The 10,365-nt window shown below is 60.4% G+C and overlaps 2 protein-coding genes across 9 annotated transcripts in view; one reads left to right on the top strand and one right to left on the bottom strand.

Annotated features, from left to right (window-relative positions):
- Window positions 1-515: 515 nt before the first annotated feature.
- On the top strand, window positions 516-2,452 carry LRRC10B (leucine rich repeat containing 10B). Its single transcript, XM_037839221.1, has one exon. The coding sequence runs from the start codon at window positions 566-568 to the stop codon at window positions 1,442-1,444; it is 879 nt and encodes a 292-aa protein (XP_037695149.1). The 5' UTR covers window positions 516-565; the 3' UTR covers window positions 1,445-2,452.
- A 6,260-nt stretch (window positions 2,453-8,712) lies between these two features.
- The window catches only part of SYT7 (synaptotagmin 7), a 56,646-nt gene continuing 54,993 nt past the window's right edge, over window positions 8,713-10,365 (bottom strand). For all 8 annotated transcript variants that reach the window (XM_037839354.1, XM_037839355.1, XM_037839357.1 and 5 more), the window contains one exon: window positions 8,713-9,545. In XM_037839354.1, the coding sequence (XP_037695282.1) occupies window positions 9,441-9,545 (105 nt within the window). In that variant the 3' untranslated portion in view covers window positions 8,713-9,440. The remainder of the gene's footprint in view (window positions 9,546-10,365) is intronic.

Genomic DNA, 10,365 nt, shown 5'->3' with positions numbered 1-10,365 from the left:
TTGGACTCGCCGCCCTGGTGCGCGAACACCAAACTGCTCGCTGTGGCTGGAGGTGCACACGGCGTCGGACGTCGGGTCTCGGGGCCCGCACAGTGTCAGGAGTGGGGGGAGGAGACCCTGGGTTCCCACGGCCGAACGCGTGGTCCCTGGCCCGCCCACAGGGCCGGCTGGGGGTAGGAGGAGGAGCCGGGACCCCGCTCCAGCGGCGCCGTGGCCCCGCCCGGGCCCGCCCAGCGTCCGCCTCATTGGCAGCCGCACGCGCGTCGGGGGTTGCCAGGGCGACGGGTCGCTAAGCTGCGAGTCAGCGCGAACCCGAGCCAGTCTGCCTCCGGCGAAGGGAGCGGGGGAGGCCGGAGGGTGGGTGGCGGAGCGCGGCGCGCGGCGGCGGGGGCCCCAGGCGGGCGCCTCCTCCCGGCCCGGCACGGCCCCCCTCCCGGCGCGGGGGCGGGCCGGGGCGGGGGGCCCGGGGGCCAGCGGGACTCCGGTCCCGTCGGGGGCGGCCGGGGGGCGGCAGGGGCGGGGCGATGCCAGGCGGCGGCGGCGGCCCCGACTGGGGCCCGTGACCATGGGCATCGCGGAGTCCACGCTGGACGAGCTGCCGTCGGACGCGGAGGAGCAGCTGCGCAGCGGCGAGCAGCAGCTGGAGCTGAGCGGGCGGCGGCTGCGGCGACTGCCCAGCGCGGTGTGCGCGCTGAGCCGCCTGCAGAAGCTGTACGTGAGCGGCACGGGGCTGCGCGAGCTGCCCGAGGAGATCGAGGAGCTGCGCGAGCTGCGCATCCTGGCGCTCGACTTCAACAAGCTGGAGCGGCTGCCCGACGGCCTGTGTCGCCTGCCGCGCCTCACGCGCCTCTACCTGGGCGGCAACCGGCTGCTGGCGCTGCCCGCCGACTTCGCGCAGCTGCAGAGCCTGCGCTGCCTCTGGATCGAGGGCAACTTCCTGCGGCGCTTCCCGCGGCCGCTGCTGCGCCTGGTGGCGCTGCAGTCGCTGCAGATGGGCGACAACCGGCTGCGCGCGCTGCCTGCCGAGCTGCCGCGCATGACTGGCCTGCGCGGCCTCTGGCTCTACGGCAACCGCTTCGAGGAGTTCCCGCCCGCGCTGCTGCGCATGGGCCGCCTGCACATCCTCGACCTGGACCGCAACCGTCTGGGCGGCTTCCCGGACCTGCACCCCCTGCGCGCGCTGCGCGTCTTCTCCTACGACCACAACCCGGTCACCGGCCCGCCGCGCGTCGCCGACACCGTCTTCCTCGTGGGCGAAGGCGCCGTGGAGCGCATGGCCGAGCGCGACGAGCCCACGCCTCGCCCGCCGCCCCGGCGCCCAGCGCGGCCCTTCGAGGATGAAGAGGAGGAAGAACTGCTCATGGGGGGTGGCGGCTCCGGGACTCTGGGGCGCCCCGGCGTCTGCCTCCGCGCCCTGGAAGCCAGTCCCGGACTGGGAACCTGAGCCAGTGCTCCGGACGATGGGCTTTGGCCACTCCGGGAAGAGGGGGCTCTGGGAAGGTGCTGCTGCCCAGGGCTGTGGGACCGGCGGGACCCTAACGTGGGGCAGCGGAGGGGCCGCTTTGGGCGAGCTGCTGACCCAGGCAGCCTTGGGGGCCATCCTCAGACGGTCCTGGGTATACGAACACTGCCTGCTGGCTGATCTCTGGGCTGTCGTCAGTCCCTGTGGGAGCTGCTGACAACACAACAGAGGCGCCAGCTTCTTCTGGAACCAGGGTCACTGCTGTCCTCTTGCCGAGTCTGGGTGCCTAGGGCGACCCCCACCCTCCCTCCTCCTGGGGCTGGGATCTCCTAGGTCACCCCTTCTGGCACAGGAGCCACTACCTCTGGGGTGGGCTGTGGACCTGTGGGAGGCAGACTGGCCCCGGGGCAGGGGCTTGGAGCTGGGGCCGGTGCCCTCGCGCCTCTACCGGGGCTCATCGTACTTACCTCCCTCCCCGGGTGCCCCAAGATTTGTGTGGGGAAGGAGGGCACAGAAGGCAAGGCCTCCCACCCTCCCTTTTTTTCTGTTCTCTTCTCCCAGCTTGTGCCTGGAATCTTGCTGGGAAAAGAATCCTCTCCCTTCCTCTCAGCCTGGACTTTCCAGCTGTCAAGTTTGAAAAGAAGCCACTGTGCTTCTAGGGCCTTCTGCACCCAAAAGGCTCCCTGCCCCGGCAGGCTGCTCCAGCGTCTCTTCCCCTGCACGCTCTCTCCATTCCCTTAAATGGGCACAGACAGGGTGGCTGGCACAGCATGGGGCACGGGATGGGCACTGTGTGCCTCCACTCTGTCACTAGGGACAGCCTCGAGGGCGTGCGGAGTGGGGGCCGCTCCCGGGAGCAGATCTTTCCCAAGCAATAATGGGAGGAAGAGCCAGGGACACTCAGGGACACCGTCGGGAGCAGGGGCCCCGCAGGGTAGTGTTTTTCTTTAGGAAGAAAAAAAAAAAACTTGCTGTAAACGTAAATTATATTTCTTGGAAAAAGAATGTGTGTTTCCCACATGCCTGTTTATTTATAAGCCCTGGGAGCACCAGCTCCCGATGCCTGCCCCTCAACCCCCATTTCCTGTCTGTGTGCCCCGACCCAGCTCTGGGTCAGACTGACCCCTGCCAACTGTTGTGTCCTGTCTGTGGGGACACGTGTTCATCGTCATTTAGAAATGGCTTTGGCTGCGCAGAGCCTGTCTCTCATTTTGTCTTATCTGACTCCCTGCCTCCCAGCTCCCCTGGCACCCTTGGCCTGTCTGTCTTCTTCAGTTTCATTCTCACGTTCCCCAATTCTTAGTGGGCTTTTGAATCTCCCTCAAGTTAGGCTGAACTTTCTCGATCTTTTCGCTTGGTGCTGACCCCCCCGCCCCGTGACTCTCTCCCTCCCTCCCGCCCTCCATCTCTCTCGCTCCATTTCCCACTTTCTTTCTCTCCCTGTTTCTTTTCTACTCAGTCTTGGTAGTACTTTCTCCCCTTATTGTTCTGAGAAAAAAAAAAAATGAAAGATTTAAAGAAAGGAACAAAATGGCAAAACCACAGCCCTAAAGGCCAGAGGGAACGCTGCCAGCCCTCTGGCACCATGGCAACGGGGGCTGATGTCACCCGGGGCCAGGAGGTCAGGCCCGGCCCAGCAGCTTGGCTGGCACTGGGCAGGGCCCAGCCCCGGTTCTGGAGGAGGCTGGGATGGATTTGGAGCAGTCAGCTTACAAGTGAGAGTAGAGTCCTTGAGTGGACAGAAGGAGGTGATGGGGTGGGAGGGATCAGCAGCCGCTTTCTTCCCAAGGAGGGTGGGGAGTCTGGGAGCTTGTCTGCAGTCCTCTTTCTTCCCAGGGCTCCTCTGGTACCCTTTCCCCCTGCTCTGTGGAGCTGTCAGGGCCACTGGGCCCCCCTGGGAACCTGGAGGCAGGAATTTGAACAGTCAGGTCACTGAGGAGGGGTGGGAGTGGCCGCGGAGCAGGGCCTGTCTTCCGGGCCCATTGCTGGTAACAGGGTGCAGGGGCCATACCCTGGGCCTGGCATCAGGGGACGGATTCCAGCTCCAGTTCTGCTATTGACCAAGGGGCCTTGAGCAACTTATACCCTCTGGGCCTTTGTTTCTCTCTCTGTGCACAAGGGAGCTGGGTGTAGTTAGTTCTGATGCCGCTGTCTGGTCCTCCAGGCTACCTGGTGTTTGTCTACCTTCCTGTGATGCAGATCCTAGGGGAAGTTGGGGGGAGTGGAAGGAGCCAGAGCAATCCTGCCATAACTGCTGGGCACTTCCACCCCCTCTCTGGTCTGTCTCCCTATGACTCTTCCCAAGGATTCTGCCCTAAGACTTTCCCCCTGGTTCAGCCAAAGACCCACAGGGCCCTGTCTCCCCACATTGTCAAAGATGGGACCCTTGCCTGCCGAGCAGAGGCTGCTGAGGCTGGGTTTCTCCCCAAGGAAAGAAGAGAGAAGGCTGTTAGGGCCCAGTCTCCAGCTTTGCCACTCACTTGTCTCCACCATCAGGAGCCAGTTCATCCTGGGAGTTAGAGGGTTTGGTTAAAGCGAGTGCTGACACCTGGCTTTCGAGTACAATTGAGAGCCTCAGTCTTTCCAGGTAGAAATGGGGGAGGCCAGGGTAGGAAGGAGGCTATTTCCAGGGAAGGCCATTACAGCTCCCCTGGGTGATGAAGAGAGCACTGTCTTAGGAGTCTTAGTACTGAACTTCCTGTGCCTCTTGGTGGCAGGGAGAAGACAAGACAGCTCTTGAGAGGGCACTTGGGTCAATGACCCCCCTCCCCCACTGTCTTGGGGCAGTGAGAGGTGACTGGGCCTTGGAGGAGTTGAGCTGGCATTAGGGATGCAGGGGCAGAGGCAAAACAGGAAGGATGACTATAGCCACCAGTGGAGAAAAAAGAGTGGAGGAGACAGTAGGGCAAGAAACAGGTCCAGAGAGGGTAAGTGACTTGTTCACCAACGGGTCTCAGGGCTCCTAACCCAGTGCTCGCTACAAGCCATGGAAGAGCTGCCCTGTCTTGTCCAGCAGCCGGATCTGGGTGTGGAGTGGGTGAGAGCTCTAGCCTGTCCGTCCTCCGTCCTGGGGACTCCAGACAGCCACATCTCCTGATCAGCAAGAGATTCAGAAGGGAAGGTCCTTTCCTAGCTTTGTTACTGCCATCCCCCCACCCTGTCCACCCTCATGGGCCTGGAAGAGCCTTGGCTGTCATGGACCCTACCTCCAGTGCCAGCATGTGGTCCCATTCAGCCATCTGTCCCACAGCTTCCCCAAGACACCCGGGCATTCGTGTTCTGAAGATGAACATTTATTGGCCCACCCAGGCATGCCACATGGAACATGGGTGCAGACAGGGATCCCTGGCCACAGGGTCCTCACCATCTAAATGAGACACGACACACATATAGGACCCAGGCAGGAGAGTTCCAGCTGGGGTACACAGCGTGCACAAGTGTCATAGCTTTTGGTGCTTGGGGTGGAGTGAGGGGTGGGGAGAGGAGAGCAGGATGGAGCCCAAGCAGGATGGTCACCCAGAAAGCAGTGGGGTCCAGGAGGGACTTGCAGGAGAAAGAAGACACCGGTGGGTCTCTGGCACACAGAGGGATGGAAGATAGAGTAGGAGCTGATGGAGAATGTGAAGAAGCGAAGCCATGAAAAAGGCAAAAAGTCCAGGAGTTGGCGAGAAGCCCCTGGCACGGGACTGCCACCTCTTCAGGGGCTGAGCTGGCCCTGCTCTCACACCCCGTTTTCCAGATGTTTTAACAGAGAATGCTTGAACGGAAGGGCTGCTGACCTGACCTTGGAGGTCCTGCCAATCTCTGGGGCAGAGATCAGAAGCCAGAAGAAACAAGCTCCTTCTAACAAGACGTTTCAGCCAGGTTGTAAGAAATTGTTGGTGCAGGAAGGGAGAAGGCAGGCAGCGTCAGTGGGGGGTATTTAGGGTGGTTCGAGGAGGCAGCCCCTGGCAGAGCCAGCAAGTGGACACATGAAAATGGAGGCTGGCTCATTCCTTTTGCGCCTGCACCTGAAATAGATGCAGCACTTTCCGTCCGAAGCCCCTTCCAGCTGCAGGGCCTCAGCTTCCTCTGGGCTGTGTGGGGAGGGCAGGGAAAAGGGCTGGGATGGGGTTGCTCTTGTGTGAACTGAGGAAACACACCCAGAGGAAGGAAATAGCTTGCCCAGAGCCACAGAATCTGGAGAAGGAAGAGACTGGAGCTCAGCTTCCCAGGTCTGCAAGCCAGCACTTGGAGTCGGAGAGACTTTTCTCATCCAAAGGGATTAAATTAGAAAAGGCTGGAGAAATGGACCCAGCCAACAGTTCCAGAGCTCCGAGTCTTTCCCTTCTCCATGGGGACCAAGATGGAGGAGGAGACGATGGCCTGAGCCTACAGTGGCCCCAGCTGGTGCCTGCGTGGTGGTGGGGGGAAGGTGTAGGGACCCCTTTTGGTTTGTCTGACCTCCTTCAGAGGGTGGTGAGGGTTCTCTGGGGACAGGGGTGGGGGTATTGGGGGCTGCTGTGCCATCTGGGGTGAGCTAGAGGGGCACTCCTCAGGCCTAGAGGAGACTCCACTCCCAGCAAGCCTTGCTTTGGGTTGCTCTATGCTCCGGGCAGCTGGTGGGCTCATATTCCGCATCTGAGGCTGGGAACTCAGGAAGGGCCTCGCCCAAGAAACCCAAATCCCAAAGGTGGCAGACCCAGGCTCCGGACCCCATCACCCCACTGCCTCTTCCCCTGCGGAGAGAAGCGAGGGCCGGGACCCACCAAGGAAACAGCCAAGGACCTCCTTTCTTTTTCACGATCCTTTATTAATCAGAACAGACCTTGCCGCAAAAAGCAGGGCCCATTCTCACAAAAATATGATTTTGCAAAGAGGAAATCTTGCTGGCTTAGAGGGTGCATGTGCTGGAAAAATTTCTTATGGTTCTTTTTTCCTTTTTTTTTTTCTCTTCAGTTTTTCTTCATTTCTCTTTGCTGCTTTTTTTTGTGATAATGGGTTTTTGTCTTTTTTTTTTTTTTAATATATAAAACACTTGCGCTCAAAGACTCAAACACAATACAAACAGCAACCAATGATCCCCACCTCTGGATCCCCAGATGGGCTGGGGGTTCTGGGGCCCCCTGGCTTTTGTGTGTATGTGGCTGTTTTCCTTGTCCCTTCCCTGGCATCTGGTGCCAGTGGGCAGGTGCGGGGTCCTGGGGCAGGTGGAATTTGCACAGCAGATATGTGGGAAGATGGTCACAAGAAAGGATTCCTGAACAAGATAACGACTAAGTCTAGGGCGCCCATGAAGACGGCAGATGACGCTCATGAAGGGATCTGAACACAGTGGATTAGAGACAAGTGGGCCCGGGGGCGGCCTCGGCTCTCCCTGGGAGGGGCAGGTGGGCCTCGCTCTCAGCTGCGGGGGGTAATACTTTGCTCGCAGGTAGCACCTTCAGAGTCCTCCTGCCGCGACCCCCCAGGTCGGGTGACGGCGGCCTCACAACCTCCCCTATGAGGTAGGTGAAATATTATTACCATCATTTTACAGATGGGGAAACTGAGGCCCAAGGGGAGTGGGTGACTTGCCCTAGGTCCCGGGATGGTGGCAGGGCTCCGGTGCCCCCTCCTCAAGTTCCCCCTTTCCTTGCTCTCTCCTATCGCCCTAGACCTCCCCCCCCCCCCGCCCGCCCTCTCCCGGGCCACCCACTCAGCCACCTGCCGCCTCTCCCCCGCCTCCCGGACCTCCCGCTGCAGGTGGGTTCCGGGGAACCCCAGGTCGGGTCACGGAGGCTCCCGTGAGGGGGCTGACTGGGAACAGGACTGCCCGAGACGTTCTCTGCATGTGATTGGCTGAGAGCTCCGTGGGCGGGGCCCGGGAAAAGGGGCTGCAGCGGCCCCGCCCACTCAATCCCAGTCCACTCGTTCCGAGAGCTCTCTAGCTATGGGCGGGGTGGAAACCGAGGCGGATCCGAGGGAGGGATGATGATAGATCCCCTGCGCCTCTCCGGACTCCCGACAGCGCCCCCTCATCGCCTCTACACAGCCTGGGGGGTCGCCCTCCAGCGCCCGCTGGGAGCCGGCGCCCTGAGGGCAGACCCCATTTTAAGCAAAGCTACAATATAGAAAGTCTGGATTTACAAGGAATGTGGGTGACTATTTGCTTTACACTAGCATTCTTCACTCTACAAAACGACTCACCGACTATGCGTGAAACTTCCAAATCCCAGGGGCCGGGGTGTGAGATTCAAGTTTAGAAATTTTTGATATGGGCAAAAGGTGACCCATGCAGTGCCTAGAGCAGAATGCTCAGCTCAAGCGGCAGCCTACTGAAGGAAAATGGTTCTCAAATGCCCAAGCTTCTACCGTGCTGGGGGTGTGGGGACCCTCTCAAGGGTGCTGTTTTTTCTTGGGGGTGTGAACTGTGGGGCCCATGAGGACCGCCAGAGATTGTGGTGTCCAGGTGCCACCTGGTGGTCATAGCGGGAACGGCAGGTATCAACACAAGGACCAGGGTGGGATCAGGGGGTCTTAAGCAGGGATCATCCTGAAATCTGCTGTCTCCAAGGGCACACCAGTTCTAGTCTCAGCAGCAGCTGAGGTGGAGAAACCACAGCTTCTTTGAGTGGGGCAAACTGGAATATTCCCTGCCTCCTGACGTCTCTCCCCCTGCACTGTGAGTGAGCAGCAGGGCTGGAAGGAGCTGTTCTGAGGGGAGCGGTTGGGAAGGGTGAAAAGGCAATCCTGGAGAAGGGCAGGGGATGGAGGATCAGAAGCCATGAAGGGGGATGGAAGGAAAGGTCTACAAACTGTGGTGGGTAAGGGCTGGGATCTGCCCAGACAGAGAGGGATGAGGAAGGAGAAGGAAGCCAGAAAGCATGGAAGGAGCTGGAAAGCATGGAAAATATTGCCAACTTGGCTGGGATATGAGATCTGGGAAGGTGTGTGTGTGTGGGGGGGGGAGGTTCCTTGGGATGAGTGTTAGGGAAGAAAGCTCAGGGCAGGGTTGGGGTAGGGGGTTGGGGCTGGGACCCCTGAGAAGGGAGGGAGCAGGTGAGTCCTGGTGGAATGCTGAACACACAGTAGGTGCCTAAAAGGCATGAACTGATGATCAAGGGATGAAATAGCTGGGGAAGGAGCAACTGGAGGATTCTCGGCAGAGGGGGGCACTGAGGGGTTCGGGGGCACAGAAGTCAGCCTAGATCTCAGCCCAGCTCCAGTATTTGCCCCTCTTTCCCACCCCACCCTTCCCCCATCCCCTGCCCCACTCACCCCTTCCCTGCCTTTTCTTTCTCACCCCCTGGCACTAGGGCACTGAGCTCTCCCAGCCCCCAGCCCCACCTCGCCTTCAAGAACCCCCACTCTCTGCATAGTCATCAGGCACAGCCAGCCCTGGGGGGACAGGGAGTGAGGGGTCCCCACACGCACACGCATACACACAGGTGGACACAACACAGGTACACAGGGCCGCGGCTCCAGGACCCAGGAGCGGGCTATTTATACTCTCCTCGGCATTCAGGGCCCAGGCGGCACCTGAAACTGCCCTGGGGACTGGCCTCCCCTGGCCTGGCTGGGGCCAAACACCTCGGCCCCCCCTCTCCTGGGCCCGCCTCGGGGCTGGGGAGGGAGCGGCCTGTCTCCACTCCAGGCACTGCCTCAAAGAAAACGGCGGGCCATGCCCACCTGGCGGGCCTCTGGAGGGATCTGCCCACTTGCCCGGGGCCAGTCTGGCTCACGCTCCCCTAGACTTCTTCAGTATCAGCCAGTCAGGAACAAAAGGGGCAAAGCAGGAAAATGGCTCCCGGAGCCCCTCCCCCAGAGCTGGACCGGTGGTGGGTGGGGGTGGGGCTGGTACTTCCTAGAAACGGGGCCCAGCTGAGTCCTGGGACCCCTCCCTGGCCGACCCTCAGGGTCCTCCCTTCAGGGGGGCTGGGCCGGGCATTGTGCATAAAGTCGTGAGGGCGTGGTGGGGACCCGGGCCCTCGGCCCCCTGGGCCTCCCCTGGCCCCACTTAAGCCTTCAGCTGGTGCCACTGGGCCACAGGCTGCCGGGGCCGGGCGATCATGTCCTTCCAGTGTTTCACCTCCCCAGGCCCGCTCTTCCAGGACAGGTAGATCTGGGGACAAGAGGGAGAGGATGGCATTAGAGCATCAGTCTCTGAGGCAGTACCCACTGCCCGCCACTAGGGGGAGACACCCTAGCCTGTGATCATGGGACCCACAGCTCTCTGCCAGTAATGACAACTTACCCCGGAGTCCCCTTCCCCGTCCAGCCTGGCCTGTTTTCCTGGTTGAGCCTCCCCTCGGGAGCCTGGGCAAGGTGGGGTGATGGCAGTCAGCTCTCATGCCCTGGGCACTACCTCACCTGAATTACTACAGCCGCTGCCATTTCCTGGGCACTTTCCTTGCCAGGACCTGAGCTAAGTGCTTTAACCACATAAGCCATTGCATCTTTACCTACGAGATACTTCTGTGGTGACCCCCATTTTACAGATGGGGAAACTAAGGTGCAGAGACTTGGGACATTTTGCCCACAATTGATACGAGGTGCAGAAAGATTTCAGTCCAGGTCTTTGGGGCTCCACACTGCCGAGCCCCTCCTGCCCGGCCTCTGTGTTAGGGACTTTGCGGCACGGTAGGAGTGCACGGGGAGGTCCCCGAAACCTCCAGGGCTAGTGTGTGGTTCAGGGCATGGGCTCTGGGGTTCATAGAGTGGGTGCCCAGCTCGGGAGACATTCTCCAGGACCCCTGCCCAATACTCCTCCAGCCCATCAGCATCGTGCAAAACAAGGAAAGGCTGGCAGACGGCCAGAGTCCAGGAGACTGGGCAGATGTGACAATTAAATGCAGTGTGGGACCCTGGACTGCGTCTTGGAACAGAAAGAACATGAGTGTAAAAGAAAGGCCGGAGTTTTAGTTCATAGTAACATGCCAATG

Source organism: Choloepus didactylus, chromosome 6, assembly GCF_015220235.1.
Source record: "Choloepus didactylus isolate mChoDid1 chromosome 6, mChoDid1.pri, whole genome shotgun sequence".
Taxonomy (NCBI): Eukaryota; Metazoa; Chordata; class Mammalia; order Pilosa; family Megalonychidae; genus Choloepus; species Choloepus didactylus.
The sequence above is the reverse complement of the archived record's forward strand: the minus strand, read 5'-3'. Positions and strand labels throughout refer to the sequence as shown.